This window comes from Chiloscyllium plagiosum, unplaced genomic scaffold (assembly GCF_037043375.1).
Source record: "Chiloscyllium plagiosum isolate Xiang-an unplaced genomic scaffold, Cpla_swu_hap1 HiC_scaffold_53X, whole genome shotgun sequence".
NCBI lineage: Eukaryota > Metazoa > Chordata > Chondrichthyes > Orectolobiformes > Hemiscylliidae > Chiloscyllium > Chiloscyllium plagiosum.
In genome coordinates this window covers 7,619,225-7,644,723 of record NW_028270191.1, presented here as the reverse complement: position 1 = coordinate 7,644,723, position 25,499 = coordinate 7,619,225, and the positions used below count along the sequence as shown (strand labels likewise).

Sequence of the window (25,499 nt, the reverse complement as noted above, 5' to 3'; positions counted from 1 at the left end):
TCTGTTTCTAACCCAGTGCTGACCCTGTCCTGGGAGTGTTTGATGGGGGACAGTGTAGAGAGAGCTTTACTCTGTATCTAACCCCGTGCTGTCCCTGTCCTGGGAGTGTTTGATGGGGGACAGTGTAGAGAGAGCTTTACTCTGTATCTAACCCCGTGCTGTCCCTGTCCTGGGAGTGTTTGATGGGGGGACAGTGTAGAGGGAGCTTTACTCTGTTTCTAACCCAGTGCTGACCCTGTCCTGGGAGTGTTTGATGGGGGACAGTGTAGAGAGAGCTTTACTCTGTATCTAACCCCGTGCTGTCCCTGTCCTGGGAGTGTTTGATGGGGGGACAGTGTAGAGGGAGCTTTACTCTGTATCTAACCCCGTGCTGTCCCTGTCCTGGGAGTGTTTGATGGGGGACAGTGTAGAGAGAGCTTTACTCTGTATCTAACCCCATGCTGTCCCTGTCCTGGGAGTGTTTGATGGGGGGACAGTGTAGAGGGAGCTTTACTCTGTATCTAACCCCGTGCTGTCCCTGTCCTGGGAGTGTTTGATGGGGGGACAGTGTAGAGGGAGCTTTACTCTGTATCTAACCCCGTGCTGTCCCTGTCCTGGGAATGTTTGATGGGGACAGTGTAGAAAAGCTTTACTCTGTATCTAACCCCATGCTATAAAAATTTTTATTAATGACTTGGATGAGGGAGTCGAAGGGTGGGTCAGTAAATTTGCAGATGATACGAAGATTGGTGGAGTTGTGGATAGTGAGGAGGGCTGTTGTCGGCTGCAAAGGGACTTGGATATGATGCAGAGCTGGGCTGAGGAGTGGCAGATGGAGTTCAACCCTGCCAAGTGTGAGGTTGTCCATTTTGGAAAGACAAATAAGAATGCGGAATACAGGGGAAACGGTAGGGTTCTTAGTGAGATGGAGGAACAGAGGGATCTTGGGGTCTATGTTCATAGGTCTTTGAAAGTTGCCACTCAGGTGGACAGAGCTTGTAAGAAGGCCTATGGTGTATTAGCGTTCATTAGCAGAGGGATTGAATTCAAGAGTCGTGAAGTGATGTTGCAACTGTGCAGGACTTTGGTTAGGCCACATTTGGAGTACTGTGTGCAGTTCTGGTCGCCTCACTTTAGGAAAGATGTGGAAGCTTTGGAGAGGGTGCAGAGAAGATTTACCAGGATGTTGCCTGGAATGGAGAATAGGTCGTACGAGGATAGGTTGAGAGTGCTAGGCCTTTTCTCGTTGGAACGGCGAAGGATGAGGGGTGACTTGATAGAGGTTTATAAGATGATCAGAGGAATAGATAGAGTAGACAGTCAGAAACTTTTTCCCCTGGGTACAACAGAGTGTTACAAGGGGACATAAATTTAAGGTGAAGGGTGGAAGGTATAGGGGAGATGTCAGGGGTGGGTTCTTTACCCAGAGAGTGGTGGGGGCATGGAATGCGCTGCCTGTGGGAGTGGTAGAGTCAGAATCTTTGGTGACCTTTAAGCGGCAATTGGACACGTACATGGATGGGTGCTTAAGCTAGGACAAATGTTCGGCACAACATCGTGGGCCGAAGGGCCTGTTCTGTGCTGTATTGTTCTATGTTCTATGTTCTATGTTCTATCCCTGTCCTGGGAGTGTTTGATGGGGGACAGTGTAGAGAGAGCTTTACTCTGTATCTAACCCCGTGCTGTCCGTGTCCTGGGAGTGTTTGATGGGGGCAGTGTAGAGGGAGCTTTACTCTGTATCTAACCCTGTGCTGTCCCTGTCCTGGGAGTGTTTGATGGGGGGACAGTGTAGAGAGAGCTTTACTCTGTATCTGACCCCGTGCTGTCCCTGTCCTGGGAGTGTTTGATGGGGGGACAGTGTAGAGAGAGCTTTACTCTGTATCTAACCCCGTGCTGTCCCTGTCCTGGGAGTGTTTGATGGGGGACAGTGTAGAGGCAGCTTTACTCTGTATCTAACCCCGTGCTGTCCCTGTCCTGGGAGTGTTTGATGGGGGGACAGTGTAGAGAGAGCTTTACTCTGTATCTGACCCCGTGCTGTCCCTGTCCTGGGAGTGTTGGATGGGGGGACAGTGTAGAGAGAGCTTTACTCTGTATCTGACCCCGTGCTGTCCGTGTCCTGGGAGTGTTTGATGGGGGACAGTGTAGAGGGAGCTTTACTCTGTATCTAACCCTGTGCTGTCCCTGTCCTGGGAGTGTTTGATGGGGGGACAGTGTAGAGAGAGCTTTACTCTGTATCTAAGCCTGTGCTGTCCCTGTCCTGGGAGTGTTTGATGGGGGGACATTGTAGAGGGAGCTTTACTCTGTATCTAACCCTGTGCTGTCCCTGTCCTGGGATTGTTTGATGGGGGGACATTGTAGAGGGAGCTTTACTCTGTATCTAACCCCGTGCTGTCCCTGTCCTGGGAGTGTTTGATGGGGACAGTGTGGAGAGTGCTTTACTCTGTAGCTAACCCCGTGCTGTCCCTGTCCTGGGAGTGTTTGATGGGGGACAGTGTAGAGGGAGCTTTACTCTGTATCTGACCCCGTGCTGTCCCTGTCCTGGGAGTGTTTGATGGGGGGACAGTGTAGAGAGAGCTTTACTCTGTATCTGACCCCGTGCTGTCCCTGTCCTAGGAGTGTTGGATGGGGGGACAGTGTAGAGGGAGCTTTACTCTGTATCTGACCCCGTGCTGTCCCTGTCCTGGGAGTGTTTGATGGGGGGACAGTGTAGAGGGAGCTTTACTCTGTATCTAACCCCGTGCTGTCTCTGTCCTGGGAGTGTTTGATGGCGGTGGGGACAGCTTTACTCTGTATCTGACCCCGTGTTGTCCCTGTCCTGGGAGTGTTTGATGGGGGACAGTGTAGAGGGAGCTTTACTCTGTATCTGACCCCGTGCTGTCCCTGTCCTGGGAGTGTTTGATGGGGACAGTGTAGAGAGAGCTTTACTCTGTATCTGACCCCATGCTGTCTCTGTCCTGGGAATGTTTGATGGGGGGACAGTGTAGAGGGAGCTTTACTCTGTATCTGACCCCGTGCTGTCCCTGTCCTGGGAGTGTTTGATGGGAGACAGTGTAGAGGGAGCTTTACTCTGTATCTGACCCCGTGCTGTCCCTGTCCTGGGAGTGTTTGATGGGGGGACAGTGTAGAGGGAGCTTTACTCTGTATCTGACCCCGTGCTGTCCCTGTCCTGGGAGTGTTTGATGGGGGGAGAGTGTAGAGGGAGCTTTACTCTGTATCTGACCCCGTGCTGTCCCTGTCCTGGGAGTGTTTGATGGGAGACAGTGTAGAGGGAGCTTTACTCTGTATCTGACCCCGTGCTGTCCCTGTCCTGGGAGTGTTTGATGGGGGACTGTGTAGAGGCAGCTTTACTCTGTATCTGACCCCGTGCTGTCTCTGTCCTGGGAGTGTTTGATGGGGGGACAGTGTAGAGGGAGCTTTACTCTGTATCTAACCCCGTGCTGTCTCTGTCCTGGGAGTGTTTGATGGGGGACAGTGTAGAGAGAGCTTTACTCTGTATCTAACCCCGTGCTGTCCCTGTCCTGGGAGTGTTTGATGGGGGGACAGTGTAGAGAGAGCTTTACTCTGTATCTAACCCCGTGCTGTCCCTGTCCTGGGAGTGTTTGATGGCGGTGGGGGCAGCTTTACTCTGTATCTGACCCCGTGCTGTCCCTGTCCTGGGAGTGTTTGATGGGGGGACAGTGTAGAGAGAGCTTTACTCTGTATCTAACCCCGTGCTGTCTCTGTCCTGGGAGTGTTTGATGGGGGACAGTGTAGAGGAAGCTTTACTCTGTATCTAACCCTGTGCTGTCCCTGTCCTGGGAGTGTTTGATGGGGGGACAGTGTAGAGAGAGCTTTACTCTGTATCTAACCCCGTACTGTCCCTGTCCTGGGAGTGTTTGATGGGGGACAGTGTAGAGAGAGCTTTACTCTGTATCTAACCCTGTGCTGTCCCTGTCCTGGGAGTGTTTGATGGGGGACAGTGTAGAGGAAGCTTTACTCTGTATCTAACCCCGTGCTGTCCCTGTCCTGGGAGTGTTTGATGGGGGGACAGTGTAGAGAGAGCTTTACTCTGTATCTAACCCTGTGCTGTCCCTGTCCTGGGAGTGTTTGATGGGGGGACAGTGTAGAGAGAGCTTTACTCTGTATCTAACCCTGTGCTGTCCCTGTCCTGGGAGTGTTTGATGGGGGACAGTGTAGAGGAAGCTTTACTCTGTATCTAACCCCGTGCTGTCTCTGTCCTGGGAGTGTTTGATGGGGGACAGTGTAGAGAGAGCTTTACTCTGTATCTAACCCCGTGCTGTCCCTGTCCTGGGAGTGTTTGATGGGGGGACAGTGTAGAGAGAGCTTTACTCTGTATCTAACCCCGTGCTGTCCCTGTCCTGGGAGTGTTTGATGGGGGACAGTGTAGAGAGAGCTTTACTCTGTATCTAACCCCGTGCTGTCCCTGTCCTGGGAGTGTTTGATGGGGGGACAGTGTAGAGAGAGCTTTACTCTGTATCTAACCCTGTGCTGTCCCTGTCCTGGGAGTGTTTGATGGGGGACAGTGTAGAGAGAGCTTTACTCTGTATCTAACCCTGTGCTGTCCCTGTCCTGGGAGTGTTTGATGGGGGACAGTGTAGAGAGAGCATTACTCTGTATCTAACCCCGTGCTGTCCCTGTCCTGGGAGTGTTTGATCGGGGGGACAGTGTAGAGAGAGCTTTACTCTGTATCTAACCCCGTGCTGTCCCTGTCCTGGGAGTGTTTGATGGGGGGGACAGTGTAGAGAGAGCTTTACTCTGTATCTAACCCCGTGCTGTCCCTGTCCTGGGAGTGTTTGATGGGGGGACAGTGTAGAGAGAGCTTTACTCTGTATCTAACCCTGTGCTGTCCCTGTCCTGGGAGTGTTTGATGGGCGACAGTGTAGAGAGAGCTTTACTCTGTATCTGACCCCGTGCTGTCTCTGTCCTTGGGAGTGTTTGATGGCGGTGGGGGCAGCTTTACTCTGTATCTGACCCCGTGCTGTCTCTGTCCTGGGAGTGTTTGATGGGGGTACAGTGTAGAGAGAGCTTTACTCTGTATCTGACCCCGTGCTGTCCCTGTCCTTGGGAGTGTTTGATGGCGGTGGGGACAGCTTTACTCTGTCTGCGGACGTCAGCTGGGGGACTGTCCAATGTTACCACCCTTTATTTTGATAAACCCGAGTCAATATCTCTGAGCGAAATGTCCAGAATGGGCAGAACGTGATCAAAACCTGTGTGAAGGTGGACAAACTTTCACCTCTGAGTGAGGGGACCTGTGCTGAATTCGGAGGGACCCTGGGAGAATTAAATTCCGGGTTCTGGGCTTGGCAGTTCAGGAAGGAAGGTTGAAACGTTTGGTCTTGCTTCTGTTAAACTGTTCCACACAGCAGCAATCAAACAAGCAGAACTCTTCTTTCTCTTTGGCAGGTCTCCGATGGTGATGACAGCACTCTCTGCCATTATCCTGGCAGGACTGATCGGTTCCCTCTCTGCCTCTGAAGGTAATGTTGAAACCTGTGCACTTTCACCACTTCTACGTGCTTTTTAAGCAAAGGTTTCGGTTTCTTCAAGTCAATGGGAGTTTGCAGCCCCGGTCCCATTTCCAGGTCAATTTTGGTTTGCTGCTTTTCAACTTTTTCTTGAGATAAGCTTGGTAGCATTTATTACCCTATCCCTAATTGCCCCTTGAGAAGGTGGGGGTGAGCTGTCATCTTGAACTGCTGCTGTCCATGTGCTGTGTGTTGGCCCACAATGCCCTGAGGGAGGGAATTCCAGGTTTTTGACCCAGCGACACTGAAGGAACGGCGATATATTTCCAAGCCAGGATGGTGGGGGGCTTGAAGGGGAACTTGCAGGGGGTGGTGTTCCCATGTATCTGCTTCCCTTGTCCTTCTAGATGGAAGTGGTGGTGGGTTTGGAAGGTGATGTCTGAGGGTCTTTGGAGAACATCTGCAGGGCATCTTGTAGATGGTACACACTGCTGTTACTGAGTGTCGGTGGGGGGAGGGAGTGGATGTTGAAAGTGCCAGTCAAATGCATGACAATCAGAAGGGCTGCTTTGTACTGGATCAACAATACCTCAAAGCACTGGAGCAGTGGGAGGCCATTCAGCCCATCAAATCTGCTCCACCATTCATTGAGGTCACGGCTGATCTGTTCATCCCCAACTCCACTCCCCTGCCTTTTCCCCATCACCCCTCCATTCCCCTCCTTAGTAAAAATCCCTCTGTCCCAGCCTTGAATATACTCACTGACCCAGCCCCGACAGCCCTCGGTGGGAAAGAATTCCACAGACTCACTCCCCTCTGAGGGAAGAAATTCCTCCTCATCTCTGTCTGCAATGGGTGACCCCTTATTCTGGGATTGTACCCTCTGGTCCTAGACTCTCCCACAAGGGGAAACAACCTCTCCACATCCCCCCTGTCAAGTCCCCCAGGGAATCTTGGATGTTTCAATAAGGTCGTCTCTCATTCTTCTAAACCCCAATGAGTCCAGGCCCAACCTCCTCAACCTTTCCTCATGGGACAGTCCCTCCATACCCGGGATCAGCCGAGTGGACCTTCTCTGGGCTGCCTCCAATGTCAGTCTGTCTTTCCTCAGGGAAAGGGATCCAAACCTGTTCACAGTATTCCTGCTGTGGTCTGACCAGTGTCTTGCAAAACGTCCCGACTTTTATACTCCAATCCCTTTGGAATGAAGACCAACATTCCCTTCACCTTCCCCATTACTTCTTTCTTATAGAAACATCGAAAACAGAAGCAAGAGTAGGCCATTCAGCCCCTTGATCCTGCTACACCATTTAATATGATCATGGCTGATCATCCAACTCAGTCCCCTGTTTCTCCTCTCTTCTGGTATCCTTTGATCCCTTTCAGCCTAAGAACGATATCAAATTCCTTCTTTCTGTGGCGGGGAATTCCACAGGATCCCCTGTCTCTGGGTGAAGATGTTTCTCCTCATCTCAGTCCGAAATGGCCTCTCCCATATCCTTAGACTGTGACCCCCTGACTCTGGACTCCCCCACCATTGGGAACATCCTTCCTGCATTACACGGTCTGGACCTGCTCGGATTTTCTAAGTTTCTGTGAGATGTCCCCTCATGTTTCGAAACTCCAGTGAATACACTCCTAAACAATCCCTCTGTCAGTCCTGCCATCTTATTCACACACTCCTCAGCCCTGCCCCTCTATCAGTTCTGAAAAAGAGTCATACCAGACTTGAAACGTTAACTCAGTTTCTATCTCTCCCCACATGTTGCCAGACCTACTGAGTTTCTCCAGCACTTTCTGTCTTTATTTCTGATTTCCAGCATCTGCAGGATATTGCTTTGACAGTGCCCCTCAGTCGGTGTAACACACCAGACCTTCGGTGTTTAACCCGGAGGGAAACTGGCAATTCTCTCCAGCTCTCCGTTTTAACACAACCCGGAGATTTTAAAACAGTTCCACATTCCCTGACAGTATTCCCAACGTGGCTGTTCATACCTGGAGCACTGATCAGACACACAGGAGAGAAGATTCATTTCTGGCATGTTGCCCTCTGTCTGACTGTCCAACCAGGAACAAAGGAAAGCATTCAGAACCTGTACTGAGCAGGCATGGAAAAACTCAGCAGGTCTGGCAGTATCTGTGGAGAGAGAGAGAGTGAAAACCAGAATTCATGACCTAACTGTTCAAATCCAGTGACTCTTCTTCAGAACTTGATTCCTCTCGCTCTCTCCACAGCTGCTGCCAGCAATTCCTGTTTCGGTTTTCAGATCCTCAGCACCCGCTGTGATTTCTTTTATTTTCCAGTTCACGACCTGCCGGGTTTCTCCAGCAACTCCTGCTTTGACTTCAGATTTCCCAGCGTCCGCGGGAGTTTGCTTTCTATTCCACGACTCCCTCCAGGGTCAGCCACGGGAGTGAATAAAGACGCTGCCGCCTCTCTGCGTCACACCGTGAATTGTTTCCAAGGGCCCTTTTATCGACGGCAAAACAGCGTCTAACCTGCGTTCTCGCAGCACACAGCCGAACGCTGATCAGTTACATCGACATTTCAATGGCGTTCGGCCCATTTCACTGTGACATTGCCAAGTTTTGTCTATTTCTCGCTTACAGGTGAGCAGGAGGCCGTGAGGTTCGAGTGTGTTTGTGAGCATGGCTATTGTAAAACGGAGACTTGTAGCGGAGTGCAGTGCTTTGTTTCGGTCGACAGCCGGATTCCGGGTCAGATTCGGAAGGGCTGCCATCCATATCAGGATCTACCCTGTGAATATTCGTGGCCTCACCTCCGCATCGTGTGCTGCAAAGGGAACTTGTGCAACCGCAATCTCACCTTGCAAGAGGAGAAAGGCATGTTTCTGCATTTCATTATCCACCTCTTCGGCTCCGAGGTCCAGTCGTCAAGCCTGGATTGTTGGGGAGGGGGGGGGGGGGGGGTCTGGGGGTGGGTGGGGAGTGGAGGGGTCCTCAACAGACATTCCAGCACCCTGGAGGTGGGTGGGTGGGCGGGTGGAGGGCAATTATGCTCACTTGATGCTCCCCCCAGCACTCCATGTGCCAGGATTCACTCTGAAAGTGCACGGAAATCTGACCCCTCCAAGGGGCTGAAGACAAAAGGGTTGGGGGTGGTGGGGGAGCGGGGCAGGCATGTGTTACAAAGCGAGGCCTAGGAATGGCAGCAGGTCATAGCCATACAGCACTGAAGAGGCCCTTCGGCCTATCTACACTGACCTATCTGCGCTCATCCAGCCCGTGGCCTTGAATATTAGAACGTTTAAAGTACTCCTCCTGTGAAAGGGTGTAGATAAGGTGAATGACAAGTATCTTTTCCCTGGTGTGGGGGAGTTCAAGACTAGGGGGCATATTTTTAAGGTGAGAGGAGCAAGATTTTAAAAAGGACACAAGGCAATTGTTTTTACACACAGGGTGGGTCGTGGGTGGAGTGAACTTCCTGAGGAAGCGGTGGACGTGGGTACGGTTACAATGTTTGAAAGACATTTGGACAAGGACATGATTAGGAAAGGTTCAGAGGGAGATGGGCCAGGATCAGGCAGGTGGGACTGGTTTAGTTTGGGATTAGGGTCGGCATGGACTGGTTGGGCCGAAGGGTCTGTTCTCATGCTCTATGACTCTAAGTACTTTTTAAAAGGTTGTGAGGTTACCAGTCTAAACTACCCTCCCAGGCAGTGCATTCTATACCCCCTCACCACCCTCTGGGTCAAAAACATTTACCTCAAAACAACCTTTTTAAAAGCTAAACTAACTGAGAAAAGACAGAGTAGGGATAAGGGGGCCATTTTAAGGATGGCCACCCATCACTCGTGGAGTACCACGGGGGTCATTGCTGGAGCCACAATTATTGCCAATATACATTACTGGATGAGGAAAGTGCATGTACTGTACCCACGTTTGTGAATAACACAGAAATAGGTGGGAAGGCAAGGGGTGAGGATGACACACTGAGTCTGCAGAGGGATCTAGACAGGTTAGGCCAGTGGGCAAAAACTTGGCACATGGAATACAAGGTGGGGAAAACTGTGAGGTTGTCCACTTTGGCAGGAAGAATAGAGGAGCTGAATATTATTTAAAGGGAGAAAGACTGCAGAAAGCTACAGAGCAGAGGGATTTGGGAATCCTTATCTGTGAATCACAAAAAGCGAGCATCCAAGTCCAGCGGGGAATAGGGAAGGCCAAGGGAATGTTGCTCTTTATTCCAAAGGGAATGGAGTATAAAAATAGGGAGGATTTTGCTAAAACTATACAAGACAGCGGTCAGACCACAGCAGGAATACTGTGAACAGGTTTGGGTCCCTTTATCTGAGGAAAGACAGACTGACATTCTCTGAGAAGGTCCACTCGGCTGATCCCGGGTATGGAGGGACTGTCCCATGAGGAGAGGTTGAGGAGGTTGGGCCTGGACTCATTGGGGTTTAGAAGAATGAGAGACGACCTTATTGAAACATCCAAGATTCCCTGGGGGACTTGACAGGGGAGATGTGGAGAGGTTGTTTCCCCTTGTGGGAGAGTCTAGAACCAGAGGGTACAATCCCAGAATAAGGGGTCACCCATTGCAGACAGAGATGAGGAGGAATTTCTTCCCTCAGAGGGGAGTGAGTCTGTGGAAATTCTTTCTCACAGAGGGCTGTCGGGGCTGGGTCAGTGAGTATATTCAAGGCTGGGACAGAGAGATGTTTAATCAGGAAGGGGAATGGAGGGGTGATGGGGAAAAGGCAGGAAAGTGGAGTTGGCGATGATCAGACCAGCCATGACATCATTGAATGATGGAGCAGACTCGATGGGCTGATTGGCCTCCTCCATCTTATGGCATATATCATCAGGTTTATTGCATTGGTAACCAGGTCAGAAGGGCTGGAGAGTTCTGCCTGATCCCATGAGCCAATACCCAACACCACTTGGCTGGGAAGCACTGTTTCGCTGTCCTGAGGCTGTGAAAGACACTTGATCAGTAAAACTCCATCTTCCTTTGTTCCAACAGTTCATGATTTATACAAAAATACCTTGGATGATGGAACAAGATGCATGGTTGCCAAAATGACACAGGGAAGTCGGAAAATAGGTAGTGAGGGGACAAAGGGACATGGCCCGGTTGGGTGAATGGGTAACAGTTTGGCGGATGGAGTGTAATGTGTCAAAATGTGGCCTTGCCCACTTTGGTAGGGAGAATAGAAGGGTCGCATATTGTTTAATTGGAGAGAGAGATTGCAAAGCTCTAAGGTGAGGTGGGATATTGGTCATGCAGGAAGCACAGGGTCAATACAGAGGCACAGCAAGGGATTGAAAAGGCAAATGGAATATATTCATTTCATGCAAGGGGAATTTGGGGTAGCACCGTGGCTCAGTTGTTAGCACTGCTGCCTCACAGCGTCAGGGACCTGGGTTCGATTCCAGCCTCGGGCAACTGTCTGTGTGGAGTTTGCACATTTTCCCCGTGTCTGCGTGGGTTTCCTCTAGGTGCTCCGGTTTCTGCCCACAGTCCAAAGATGTGCAGGTTAGGGGGGATTGGCCATGCTAAATTGTCCCATAGTGCCCAGGGATGTGCAGGTTAGGGTGGATTGGCCATGCTAAATTGTCCCATAGTGCCCAGGGATGTGCAGATTAGGGTGGATTGGTCATGGTAAATTGTCCCATAGTGCCCAGGGATGTGTAGGTTAGGGTGGATTGGCTATGCTAAATTGTCCCATAGTGCCCAGGGATGTGCAGGTTAGGGTGGATTGGCCATGCTAAATTGTCCCATAGTGCCCAGGGATGTGCAGGTTAGGGTGGATTGGCCATGCTAAATTGTCCCATAGTGCCCAGGGATGTGCAGGTTAGGGTGAATTGGCCGTGCTAAATTGTCCCATAGTGCCCAGGGATGTGTAGGTTAGGGGGGATTGGCCATGCTAAATTGTCCCATAGTGCCCAGGGATGTGCAGGTTAGGGTGGATTGGCCATGCTAAATTGTCCCATAGTGCCCAGGGATGTGCAGGTTAGGGGGGATTGGCCATGCTAAATTGCCCCATAGTGCCCAGGGATGTGCAGGTTAGGGTGGATTGGCCATGCTAAATTGTCCCATAGTGCCCAGGGATGTGTAGGTTAGGGTGGATTGGCCGTGCTAAATTGTCCCATAGTGCCCAGGGATGTGCAGGTTGTCTTGTAGTGGGCAGGCTAGGTGGGTTAGCCATGGGAAATACAGGGTACAGGGTGGGGTGCTCTTTGGAGGGTCAGTGTGGGCTGAATGGCCTGCTTCCACATTGTCGGGATTCTATGAATGGAATGTAAAGTTAGTTTTGTTCAGTTGCAGTTTGTACAGGACATTGGTGAGACCACTCTGCACTCCCTATCTGCACCATAAATCCATTCGAAGCATGTCAGAGAAGATCGACTCAACTGATCCCTGTGGTGGGGAGGTCATTTCATGAGGAAACGGGGGGACAAGTGAGAGCTGTGTCCACTGGAGTTGAGAGGTCTCAGCCGTGACCTTATTGAAGCACATAAGGGGGCTTGGCGGGGTTCGTGCTGAAAGGATGTTTCCTCAAGGGGGAGAGGCAAGAACGAAGGAACACAGTTGTGGTGTTTAAGCCAATTATAGGAGTCAATCAGGTAGATCGAAGGAAACCAATTTCTCTTGTGATGGAGGGGGATTGCACCTTGAGAAAGGGGCCTATAACGTCTAAAAGGCTCTTCACGGGCATTGGCAGCAAAAAACGTCTTCACAAAAAGGGAATCTTTCCTCAAGAAGCCACCGCAGGTGGATGAAGCCCATTTGAAAATGTCAAAATTGGGATTTGATAGAGCTTTGACAGACAAGGGCGTTCAGGGGTACAGGGTAAGAGGAAGACTTCACATGCATGTCAACCATCATCTGATTGAACAGATCAGAGGGAATGAATGCCTCCAGTGTTGTGAGGTCTGTTGACTCCCCATGAAGGCTGACGATGGTAAATGTTTCTTCTTTCTGGTCAACACCTTTGATATGGACGTGAACAATAGGGGGTATGGTTCATACGTTTGCAGATGACCCCAAAATTGGAGGTGTAGTGGGCAGCGAAGAGGGTTACCTCAGATTACAACAGGATCTGGACCACATGGGCCAATGGGCTGAGAAGTGGCAGATGGAGTTTAATTCAGATAAATGCGAGGTGCTGCATTTTGGGAAAGCAAATCTTAGCAGGACTTATACACTTAATGGTAAGGTCCTGGGGAGTGTTGCTGAACAAAGAGACCTTGGAGTGCAGGTTCATAGCTCCTTGAAATTAGAGGTACAGGTAGATAGGATAGTGAAGAAGGCGTTTGGCATGCTTTCCTTTATTGGTCAGAGTATTGAGTACAGGAGTTGGGAGGTCATGTTGCGGCTGTACAGGACATTAGTTCGGCCACTTTTGGAATATTGCGTGCAATTCTGGTCTCCCTGCGATAGGAAGAATGTTGTTAAACTTGAAAAGGTTCAGAAAACATTTACAAGGATGTTGCCAGGGTTGGAGGATCTGAGCTACAGGGAGAGGCTGAACAGGCTGGGGCTGTTTTCCCTGGAGCATCGGAGGCTGAGGGGTGACCTCATAGAGGTTTATAAAATTATGAGGGGCATGGATAGGGTAAATAGGCAAAGTCTTTTCCCTGGGGTGGGGTAGTCCAGAACTAAAGGGCACAGGTTTAAGGTGAGAGGGGAAAGATTTAAAAGGGACCTAAGGGGCAACTTTTTCACGCAGAGGGTGGTGCGTGTATGGAATGAGCTGCCAGAGGAAGTGGTGGAGGCTGGTACAATTACAGCATTTAAAAGGTATCTGGATGGGTATATGAATAGGAAGGGTTTGGAGGGATATGGGCCAGGTGCTGGCAAATGGGACTAGATGAATTTAGGATATCTGGTCGGCCTGGACGAGTTGGACAGAAGGGTCTGTTTCTGTGCTGTACATCCCTACCACTCTTTGAGCTCCTGCAATGATTCTTTCCTCAGACCCTCCGAATCCATCCAATAATGTCAGTGATGTGACGCTGATGATCGTGCCGATCGTGGTGGTGGTGGGAGTCCTGGTTATCTTACTGCTGCTGATCTACCAGAAGTACTGCAGATACCAAATCGTCCCAATCTTCAGGAAGAGCAAACAGCAAAACCCGGCAGAGATGTCGCGAGTACCTGAGCTCGGAGACAACACGTTGACTGTAAGTCTTCCAATTTCTCGCCAGCAACAAAATAGGCAGGCCGTAGAAGAAGTGTCATGTCAGAACTCACAGAGGACGGAGAGTTTTGAAAAAAAGGCGAGAACTTTGACTCACTGAGGTGTAGAAGCTGAATGGTAGCGCCAGAAAAGACATCCAGAATTCCAAAAGGTTTTGAGAGGGGAGATCGGGAAAAGGTTACTTGCTGAGTGAACACATCAGTAACGTATCAAAGCACGAAGAGGGAGGTTTTATTTATTACCTCATGACGTGTTGGCCACACCTCATTTGCGTCCCGTCCCTAATTGCCCCTTGAACTGAGTGGCTCTCCCGGCCATTTCAGAGGGCAGTTAAGAGTCAGCTACGTTGGCCATCAGTCCTGGAGTCGCGTGTAGGCCTCGACTAGGTAAGGATGGCACATTTCCCTCCCAAAAGGACATGGGTGAAGCAAATCAGGTTGTTAATGATAATCAATGATCATTTAGCCCAGTGGCAATTACCAGAAAACAAAAACATTGTAGAATTGAGATTCCATGACCAAATATCGTGACAGTGGGTTTGCAATTCAGCGCATCAGCCAAATGCATGAAGGATATAGCCTCAAACTCCACAAGGGCAACAGGTCGAATTAAATTCCTAAGTATGGAATTGAAAGCTAGTTTAAGATAAAATCACATCTTTGTAATCACTTGTAGAATGTGGGGTGCCGCTGCATGGGCCCAGCATTTATTGCCCCATCCCTAATTGCCCCCTTGAGAAGGTGGGGGGGGGGGTGAGCTGCTATCTTGAATCGCTGCAGTCCATGTGTTGTAGGATGACCCACAATGCCCTGAGGGAGGGAATTCCAGGATTTTGATCCAATGACACTGAAGGAATGGCGATATATTTCCAAGTCAGGATGGTGAGGGGCTCGGAGGGGAACTTTTGCAGGAGGTGGTGTTCCCATGTATCTGCTGCCCTTGTCCTTCTCGATTGAAGTGGTTGTGGTGTTTGGAAGGTGCTGCCCTGAGGATCTTTGGCGGGGTTCACGAATGCCGTTTATGGCGGGAAGGCTGGCTCACACGTGACACCAGACCCACAACAATGTATTTGACTTTTAACTGCAATGGCTGAGCATGACACTGCATTTGAGGACAATTCCAGCCAGGCAACAAATGCTGACCTTGTTGGTGATGCCCACATCCTGGGCAACAAACACTAATCCTGTTGGTGATGCCCATGTTCCATGAAACAGTAAGGCTTTAAAAATGTCGGACTTCCACATACTTTCACTCTTGTCGATAGACAGGAGAGTGGGCACTCTTCCAATGAATGTGAAAGCACACAGGCTGACTGCAGTCACGTACATGCAAGTTCCAAGTAAGGGCTGTTCTCAGCAGAAAAGTAACAGCGATTTCTTTTTGTGTCACACCCTAGGACCTGTTCGATCATTCCTGCACATCGGGGAGTGGATCTGGGCTGCCCTTCCTGGTCCAGAGAACTGTGGCCCGGCAGATCGCACTGGTCGAGTGCGTAGGTCAGTGCAAACTGCGCAGTGTTCACTTCCTGCTGAGGTCGAGCGAATGGAGTCTCAGATTTCGATTGCAAGCCTCCCCCAGGTTAATTCTGGCAATTGATCACTGCGCAAAGTGAGAGTAAACACTGGAAACCCAGAAAGATCAGATGCTGTGGAGAGAGCATGGCACTATGTGATGCCTTCTGGATCACTGTCGGAAAGAGCTTGCAAAGCTGCGATAGGCAGAATGGTCTTAATTTGTGCTGTTAAACATGGACGGGAGTGGATGAGTTTATATATCACAGTGCCCCAAAGTGTTTCGTATTAATTTGCATTATAGTAACACAGCGCTTGCAACAGCCACAGTGGCTCAGTGGTTAGCACCACTGCCTCACAGCGCCAGGGACCCGGGTTCAATTCAGGCGACTGTCTGTGTGGAGTTTGTACATTCTCTCCGTGTCTGCATGGGCTTCCTCTGGGTGCTTTGATTTCCTCCCACAGTCCAAAGGGATTGGCCATGCTAAATTGTCCCATAGTGCTCAGGGATGTGCAGATTAGCGTGGATTGGCCGTGCTAAATTGTCCCATAGTGCCCAGGGATGTGCAGGTTAGGGTGGATTGGCCGTGCTAAATTGTCCCATAGTGTCCAGGGATGTGCAGGTTAGGGTGGATTGGCCGTGCTAAATTGTCCCATAGTGTCCAGGGATGTGCAGGTTAGGGTGGATTGGCCGTGCTAAATTGTCCCATAGTGCCCAGGGATGTGCAGGTTCAGGTGGATTGGCCATGCTAAATTGTCCCATAGTGCCCAGGGATGTGTAGGTTAGGGTGGATTGGCCATGCTAAATTGTCCCATAGTGTCCAGGGATGTGCAGGTTCAGGTGGATTGGCCATGCTAAATTGTCCCATAGTGCCCAGGGATGTGCAGGTTCAGGTGGATTGGCCATGCTAAATTGTCCCATAGTGCCCAGGGATGTGTAGGTTAGGGTGGATTGGCCATGCTAAATTGTCCCATAGTGTCCAGGGATGTGCAGGTTCAGGTGGATTGGCCGTGCTAAATTGTCCCATAGTGTCCAGGGATGTGTAGGTTAGGGGGGATTGGCCATGCTAAATTGTCCCATAGTGTCCAGGGATGTGCAGGTTAGGGTGGATTGGCCATGCTAAATTGTCCCATAGTGCCCAGGGATGTGCAGGTTCAGGTGGATTGGCCATGCTAAATTGTCCCATAGTGCTCAGGGATGTGCAGGTTAGGGGGGATTGGCCATGCTAAATTGTCCCATAGTGTCCAGGGATGTGCAGGTTAGGGTGGATTGGCCATGCTAAATTGTCCCATAGTGCCCAGGGATGTGCAGGTTCAGGTGGATTGGCCATGCTAAATTGTCCCATAGTGCCCAGGGATGTGTAGGTTAGGGTGGATTGGCCATGCTAAATTGTCCCATAGTGTCCAGGGATGTGCAGGTTAGGGTGGATTGGCCATGCTAAATTGTCCCATAGTGCCCAGGGATGTGTAGGTTAGGGTGGATTGGCCATGCTAAATTGTCCCATAGTGCCCAGGGATGTGCAGGTTAGGGTGGATTGGCCGTGCTAAATTGTCCCATAGTGTCCAGGGATGTGCAGGTTAGGGATGGATTGGCCATGGGAAATTGTCCCATAGTGCCCAGGGATGTGCAGGTTAGGGTGGATTGGCCATGCTACGTTGTCCCATAGTGTCCAGGGATGTGTAGGTTAGGGTGGATTGGCCATGCTAAATTGTCCCATAGTGTCCAGGGATGTGCAGGTTAGGGTGGATTGGCCGTGCTAAATTGTCCCATAGTGCCCAGGGATGTGTAGGTTAGGGTGGATTGGCCATGCTAAATTGTCCCATAGTGCCCAGGGATGTGCAGGTTAGGGTGGATTGGCCGTGCTAAATTGTCCCATAGTGTCCAGGGATGTGCAGGTTAGGGTGGATTGGCCATGCTAAATTGTCCCATAGTGCCCAGGGATGTGTAGGTCAGAGGCATTAGTCAGGAGGAAATGTAGAATAATAGGTTAGGGGAGTGGGTCTGGGTTACTCTTCAGAGGGTCGGCACGGAGTGGTTGGGCCAAATGGCCTGTTTCCACACTGTAGCGATTCTATGATGGAACCGACAGTTGTCAGAAGGCTCTTCATCCGGAGAGGGCGGGGCACCGCAGCCTCGAGCACTCCTTCTGGGATTGATTGTTTTCCCTTCCTTTTTAAGTTCAGGAACACTTTCGTAACCGACCCACCTTAGCAGGCTTCATTCCTGAAGAAGGGCTTATGCCCGAAACGTCGATTCTCCTGTTCCCTGGATGCTGCCTGACCTGCTGCGCTTTTCCAGCAACACATTTTCAGCTCAGTTAAAGCTCAAACAACTCTTGCTTTCATGAAATCCCAACAGCTTGGCAGTAGGCCATTTGGCCCATCAGGCCCACACCAACCCTCTGAAGGGCATCCCACCCTCCCCCGCTACCCTCTCACCCCACATTCCCATGGCTAATCCACCCGGCCTGCACGTCACTGGGCACTACGGGGCAATTTAACCTGCCTAACCTGCACATCCCTGCACCATTGAGCACAGACGATCCACCCTAACCTACACATGCTTGGATTATGGGAGGAAACCCACACAGACACAGGGAGAATGTGCAAACGCCACACAGACAGTTGCCCGAGGGTAGAATCGAACCCAGGTCCCTGGCGCCGTGAGGCAGCAGTGCTAACCACTGAGCCACCATGCCTACGCTTGTAGTCAGTCCAGCTAATCACAGTTGCGCCCCTCTCCACGGCCCGATTTCTTATCAGAGAGTGGGCTTACTTTCCATGAGGGCGTTGCTAAAGCCAGTCTCCCTGTCTCTAATCCGCTTTCTAATCCCATTTCGCCTTGTCCAGGGAAAGGTCGCTACGGGGAGGTGTGGAGAGGTGTGTGGCAGGGGGAAAACGTGGCCGTCAAGATTTTCTCCTCAAGGGACGAGCAGTCCTGGTTTCGAGAGACCGAGATCTACAACACGATGCTGTTGCGACATGACAATATTCTCGGTAACTGCTTCAGAAAATTGCCCAAGGCCTGAAGGGAGCTCTTTCTCCCCGTCGCTCCATCCTGAACTCACAATCACTGCATTTTCCTTCATTCTTCTGAGGGACGTGGGGGTCACAGGCTGGGCCAGAATTTATCACCCTTCCCTAATTGTCCCTTGGAGACCAGGTAGGTGTCGACCACATTGGCTGTGGGCCTGGCGTGGGGGGTAGGCCTAACCAGGTAAATATGGCAGATTCCTTCAATGAAGGTCATGGGTGAGCCAGGCGGCATTAGTCAATTCATTCCCATGTATTCCCGTCTGTATTGAGCGGCGTACTCCCCGTTCCTATGTATTCCCGTCTGTATCGAGGGGCCTACTCCAAGTTCCTATGTATTTCCGTCTGTATCGAGGGGCCTAGTCCCCATTCCTATGTATTCCCGTCTGTATTGAGGGGCCTACTCCCCGTTCCTATATATTCCCGTCTGTATCGAGGGGTCTACTCCAAGTTCCTATGTATTCCCGTCTGTATCGAGGGGCCTACTCCCTGTTCCTATATATTCCCGTCTGTATCGAGGGGCCTACTCCCCGTTCCTATGTATTCCCGTCTGTATCGAGGGGCCTAGTCCCCGTTCCTATGTATTCCCGTCTGTATTGAGGGGTCTACTCCAAGTTCCTATGTATTCCCGTCTGTATCGAGGGGCCTACTCCCTGTTCCTATATATTCCCGTCTGTATCGAGGGGCCTACTCCCTGTTCCTATATATTCCCGTCTGTATCGAGGGGCCTACTCCCCGTTCCTATGTATTCCCGTCTGTATCGAGGGGCCTACTCCCTGTTCCTATGTATTCCCGTCTGTATCGAGGGGCCTACTCCCCGTTCCTATGTATTCCCGTCTGTATCGAGGGGCCTACTCCCCGTTCCTATGTATTCCCGTCTGTATCGAGGGGCCTACTCCCCGTTCCTATGTACTCCCGTCTGTATCGAGGGGCCTACTCCCCGTTCCTATGTATTCCCGTCTGTATCGAGGGGCCTAGTCCCCGTTCCTATGTATTCCCGTCTGTATCGAGGGGCCTACTCCAAGTTCCTATGTATTCCCGTCTGTATCGAGGGGCCTAGTCCCCGTTCCTATGTATTCCCGTCTGTATCGAGGGGCCTAGTCCCCGTTCCTATGTATTTCCGTCTGTATCGAGGGGCCTACTCCAAGTTCCTATGTATTCCCGTCTGTATCGAGGGGCCTAGTCCCCGTTCCTATGTATTCCCGTCTGTATCGAGGGGCCTAGTCCCCGTTCCTATGTATTCCCGTCTGTATCGAGGGGCCTAGTCCCCGTTCCTATGTATTCCCGTCTGTATCGAGGGGCCTACTCCCCGTTCCTATGTATTTCCGTCTGTATCGAGGGGCCTACTCCCTGTTCCTATATATTCCCGTCTGTATCGAGGGGCCTACTCCCTGTTCCTATGTATTCCCGTCTGTATCGAGGGGCCTACTCCAAGTTCCTATGTATTCCCGTCTGTATCGAGGGGCCTAGTCCCCGTTCCTATGTATTCCCGTCTGTATCGAGGGGCCTAGTCCCCGTTCCTATGTATTCCCGTCTGTATCGAGGGGCCTAGTCCCCGTTCCTATGTATTCCCGTCTGTATCGAGGGGCCTAGTCCCCGTTCCTATGTATTTCCGTCTGTATCGAGGGGCCTACTCCCTGTTCCTATATATTCCCGTCTGTATCGAGGGGCCTAGTCCCTGTTCCTATGTATTCCCGTCTGTATCGAGGGGTCTAGTCTCCGTTCCTATGTATTCCCGTCTGTATCGAGGGGCCTACTCCCCGTTCCTATGTATTCCCGTCTGTATCGAGGGGCCTACTCCACGTTCCTATGTATTCCCGTCTGTATCGAGGGGCCTACTCCCTGTTCCTATGTATTCCCGTCTGTATCGAGGGGCCTACTCCCCGTTCCTATATATTCCCGTCTGTATTGATGGGCCTACTCCCCGTTCCTGTTCATTTCTCCACGTGTCTGTGAATTTCGGCAGAATGGAATTGAGCCCCCTTTGTGCTGATCGCCATCGTTTTGGGGCCTCGATGATTCGGAAGAGCTCATCCTGCTGAGTCCCCGATGAGAGTCTGACCAGCTGTTTCCTCCCTCCCTCCCTCCAGGGTTCATCGCCTCGGACATGACGTCACGGAACTCGAGTACCCAGCTCTGGCTCATAACGCGCTACCACGAGAACGGCTCGCTGTACGACTACCTGCAGTGTAACACGGTCGACACAGAGGGCTGCCTGAGACTCGCGCTGTCCATCATCAGCGGCCTGGTCCACTTGCACGCGGAGATCATTGGTACGCCCGGCAAGGCCGCCATCGCCCACCGAGACCTCAAAAGCCGAAACATTCTCGTCAAGAGAAACAAACAGTGTTGCATCGCAGACCTAGGTAACACCGACTAACCAGCTACACGCTCTCTGTGAGCTTTCACTGGCTCAGGGTCTGGCAACCAAGTAACATTGTGCTCAACTTTCCTTACCCTTTACTTCACGCCCTCCCCTCCCAGCTTCACCTCCAAGTTGAGCTGTCTGCATGGTATCTTCACCATGTGCCACTCTCCTCCTTCTTTAATAACTCTTCAACCTGACCTTTTAGCTCTGAGGAAGGGTGACCGGACTCGAAACTGTACTCTCTCGCTCCACAGATGCTGCCAGACCTGCTGAGTTTCTCCAGCAATTTCTGTTTTTGTTTCTTGGCGTGTTTTTTTCATTTTCAATTTTAGCGCTGCTTCTGCTTTAGCCAGTCTCTCTCACTCCTGGACGTCAAAGCAGCTAAAAAATACAAACCATTAGGTCTGACAGGATCTAATCTCCAAACCTCCCACCTGGCCCAGTTTCTCATGAATCTTACCCCTCTGCTGTGACTGATGTTTCTTCTGTTTTGAACTTCCCTGCCTGCACCAATCAGTCTTCAGCTCTGTCGGCTGGGAGAGGGTTTTGCGCAGGTCTGAATCAACAAGGCCTCACCATTTTCCTCTTCGCTATCAATTCCCCCCGTTAACCAATAAGGGGAGTGGATGTTGGCAAATGAATTCTGCCCATGCTTGTAATTTGCATCTTTACTTCACTAAAATAATGACCGGGGACAGGCTAAATCCCTCTCCCCTCTCCAATGGCTGACGTTGCCTCAGCCAACTCATACGCCTGAGCCTGTGGCCTAGTGGTCTGCTCTATCATTCCCTAAAATGGATTTTGCGGACACAGAGTGACACCATTCCACACAGATGGATTGCTTAATAATGTCCAAAACCACTTGAAAGAAATATATTTTGGCTTAGTGGTTTTAATTTTCCTTATTCACTTCCCCTCCGTGTCCTAAGCAGTCTTTAAATGATTTCCAGACACCAGCAAATTTCTTTAACCACTTGGTGATGAGTGTGCGATACTCTGGGCATAATTGCCAACCAAGTGATGTCAATAGGGTTGTGGGTTCAAATTCAAGCCCCACTCCAGATGGCAGCAGAGTGCCATGGCGAGGGGACACTGGTGATCAGAGTTGTCTCTCAGGTAAAATATTAAAATCAAAGCAATGTCACCCCATTTCATTGCCTCAGCTAACCTCCTAGAAATCCTACAGCAGTGTTTGGAAAATATCAAGTCGCGCTCTTGGTGTACTGACCAACATCCCTCCCTCTGACAATATCACTCATTCACTGCTGCAGATCCAAAATGGCTGATCATTGCAACACGTGGTTACTTCCTGTGAAATGTGAGGCAGGGCTATTTCAATGCAGCCTCTTTCTTGACCTCAGTCTTACCCAAATGATCGAATGATGCCACAGCTTTCCTTGCCAAGTGTATATTTCGGGAAAAATATGTAACCATCTTTCAGGACCAAACACTGGTTAGCAGAATAGAAAACATAGTAAACAACAGCAAGATACCTGTATGTCACTGGTCACCAAGACGTCTGTACACAATCAATAGCCAATCAGCAGCAAGCTGCCTGTCGGCAATCAATAGCCAATCAGCAGCAAGAAGCCTGTATGCAATCAATAGCCAATTTACAACAAGAAGCCTGCGCACAATCACGAGCCAATCAGCAGCAATATTCCTGTGCACAATCACTAGCCAATCAGCAGCAATATTCCTGTGCACAATCACTAGCCAATCAGCAGCAAGAAGCCTGTATGCAATCAATAGCCAATCAGCAGCAAGCTGTCTGTACGCAATCAATAGCAAACTTACAACAAGCTACCTGTACGCAATCAATAGCCAATCAGCAGCAAGCTGCCTGCACACAATCAATAGCCAATCAGCAGCAAGAAGCCTGTCGGCAATCAATAGCTGATCAGCAGCAAGATGCCTGTGCACAATTAATAGCCAATCAGCAGCAAGATGCCTGCACACAATCAATAGCCAATCAGCAGCAAGCTGCCTGTACGCAATCAATAGCCAATCAGCAGCAAGCTGCCTGTGCACAATTAATAGCCAATCAGCAGCAAGATGCCTACACACAATCAATAGCCAATCAGCAGTAAGCTGCCTGTAGGCAATCAATAGCCAATCAGCAGCAAGCTGCCTGTACGCAATCAATAGCCAATCAGCAGCAAGCTGCCTGTGCACAATTAATAGCCAATCAGCAGCAGGATGCCTACACACAATCAATAGCCAATCAGCAGTAAGCTGCCTGTAGGCAATCAATAGCCAATCAGCAGCAAGATGCCTGTGCACAATCAATAGCCAATCAGCAGCAAGATGCCTGTAGGCAATCAATAGCCAATCAGCAGCAAGATGCCTGTGCACAATCAATAGCCAATCAGCAGCAAGATGCCTGTACACAATCAATAGCCAACCAGCAGCAAGCTGCCTGCACGCAATCAATAGCCAATCAGCAGCAAGCTGCCTGCACACAATCAATAGCCAATCAGCAGCAAGCTGCCTGTAGGCAATCAATAGCCAATCATCAGCAAGATGCCTGCGCACAATCAATAGCCAATCAGCAGCAAGATGCCTGTGCACAATCAATAGCCAATCAGCAGCAAGATGCCTGTAGGCAATCAATAGCCAATCAGCAGCAAGATGCCTGTGCACAATCAATAGCCAATCAGCAGCAAGATGCCTGTACACAATCAATAGCCAACCAGCAGCAAGCTGCCTGCACGCAATCAATAGCCAATCAGCAGCAAGCTGCCTGCACACAATCAATAGCCAATCAGCAGCAAGCTGCCTGTAGGCAATCAATAGCCAATCATCAGCAAGATGCCTGCGCACAATCAATAGCCAATCAGCAGCAAGATGCCTGCACACAATCAATAGCCAATCAGCAGCAAGCTGCCTGTCGGCAATCAATAGCCAATCAGCAGCAAGCTGCCTGTAGGTAATCAATAGCCAATCAGCAGCAAGCTGCCTGTACGCAATCAATAGCCAATCAGCAGCAAGCTGCCTGTAGGCAATCAATAGCCAATCAGCAGCAAGATGCCTGCGCACAATCAATAGCCAATCAGCAGCAAGCTGCCTGTAGGCAATCAATAGCCAATCAGCAGCAAGCTGCCTGTAGGTAATCAATAGCCAATCAGCAGCAAGCTGCCTGTACGCAATCAATAGCCAATCAGCAGCAAGCTGCCTGTAGGCAATCAATAGCCAATCAGCAGCAAGATGCCTGCGCACAATCAATACCAATCAGCAGCAAGCTGCCTGTAGGCAATCAATAGCCAATCAGCAGCAAGATGCCTGCGCACAATCAATAGCCAATCAGCAGCAATATTCCTGTGCACAATCACTAACCAATCAGCAGCAAGAAGCCTGTCGGCAATCAATAGCCAATCAGCAGCAAGCTGCCTGTAGGCAATCAATAGCCAATCAGCAGCAAGCTACCTGTCGGCAATCCTTCCTGAAGAAGGGCTCATGCCCGAAACGTTGATTCTCCTGCTCCTTGGATGCTGCCTGACCTGCTGCGCTTTTCCAGCAACACATTTTCAGCTCTGTACGGAATCAATAGCCAATCAGCAGCAAATAGCCCATGCCCAATCACTATCCAATCAGCATGAAGATGCCTGCATGAACTCAGTAGCCAATCAGCAGTAGGAGGGGAACATGGGGTTTGGGGGGAGGAGGAGGAGGATTTGTGGGGATGTAGGGCAGAGGCAGAGAGAGGGTTTTTTTTTGGCTGGGGGGACAGTAGTTATGCAGGTGGACGTGATGGGAGTGGGAGACGGGGAATGGGGAGGTGGGACTGAGTGAACGGGAAGCAGTACTGGGAGTGGGGACAGAGCTGGTTGGAGGCTGACACAGAAGATCTGCTGGGAGAGATCAGATCGGATCCTTGTGAATGCTTTGGCAGCAGATACTGTCCCTGGTTCTCCACTTCACAAACTCAGAGCCCCCGACTGCTGCGAGGGGCATTTGCCCTCGACACCTCCTTCAACAGTATGGAGCCCTTTGCAGCTTCAAGCATTGACTCCGCCTGTTTCTGTGCCTCTTTGAGCCTGTCTATGTTTTGTTCAGCTGACCGACTCACTGGGATCTTTTCTCCTTCCAGGCTTAGCAGTCATCCACTCCCAGAGCAATGACTTCCTGGACGTCGGAAACAATCCCAAAGTCGGGACCAAGCGCTATATGGCTCCGGAGGTGCTGGATGAGACAATCCGCACCAACAGCTTCGAGTCATATAAAGCGACAGACATCTGGGCATTCGGTCTTGTACTGTGGGAGATTGCAAGGAGAACTTCGATAAACGGTAAGCGAGCTTGTGAGAGTGCTGTCGAAACAGCAATTAAGCAACAAACTCAGCCCCCAAACTCTCCTGCTGTTCAATTCCGACTGAACCCGTAACAAAGAATTGTAATGTTTACTTTTGAATTTTATTTTTCTACTTTGTACTAAAACCGAACTGTGGTGATGAAACCTTTTAGCTTAGATTACATTACATAATTTTTAGTGTTGTATTTTTCTCTGCTTGTACCTAGGACTTTGCACTTTTGGCACCGGGAATGGTGACACTTTTCACTGTCCTCCTGTGCTTGGGTACACAAGACAATAAATTTAAATCTCAATCTAACCCCTTTCCACACACCTTGCCACTTGTTCACACCTAGGCCCGATGGCAACCTAATCCATTTTCGTTTTGGAGCTTTCAAGTGATGCCACCCAGCTCCCCTTCCTCACTGGGACTCAATCTCGATTTAGACTTCCTGCTCTCCTCCCCACCCCAATCAAAGGAATTAGTGTCTCTCTATTGACCCAGTGAATGTCTTTTAACGTCTTCTACAGACGCGTTGAGTGAATGGGCACATGTATAGCCGATGCAGCTTATGTGGGTAAATGTGAGGTTATCCACTTTGGGAGCAAAAACAGGAAGGTGGATTATTCTCTGAGTGGCGAGAGATTGGGAAAGGGGGAGGTGCAGTGAGACCTGGGT

At 50.4% G+C, this 25,499-nt stretch overlaps 1 protein-coding gene across 1 annotated transcript in view; it reads left to right on the top strand.

The window, feature by feature from the left end:
- The window catches only part of LOC122546908 (activin receptor type-1-like), a 179,836-nt gene that overhangs the window by 110,808 nt on the left and 43,529 nt on the right, over positions 1-25,499 (top strand). Inside the window, exons 3-9 of the mRNA XM_087985552.1 lie at positions 5,386-5,459; positions 8,058-8,291; positions 13,396-13,601; positions 15,015-15,114; positions 17,980-18,126; positions 20,253-20,528; positions 24,621-24,818. Of these exons, the coding sequence (XP_087841678.1) occupies positions 5,386-5,459; positions 8,058-8,291; positions 13,396-13,601; positions 15,015-15,114; positions 17,980-18,126; positions 20,253-20,528; positions 24,621-24,818 (1,235 nt within the window). The remainder of the gene's footprint in view (positions 1-5,385; positions 5,460-8,057; positions 8,292-13,395; positions 13,602-15,014; positions 15,115-17,979; positions 18,127-20,252; positions 20,529-24,620; positions 24,819-25,499) is intronic.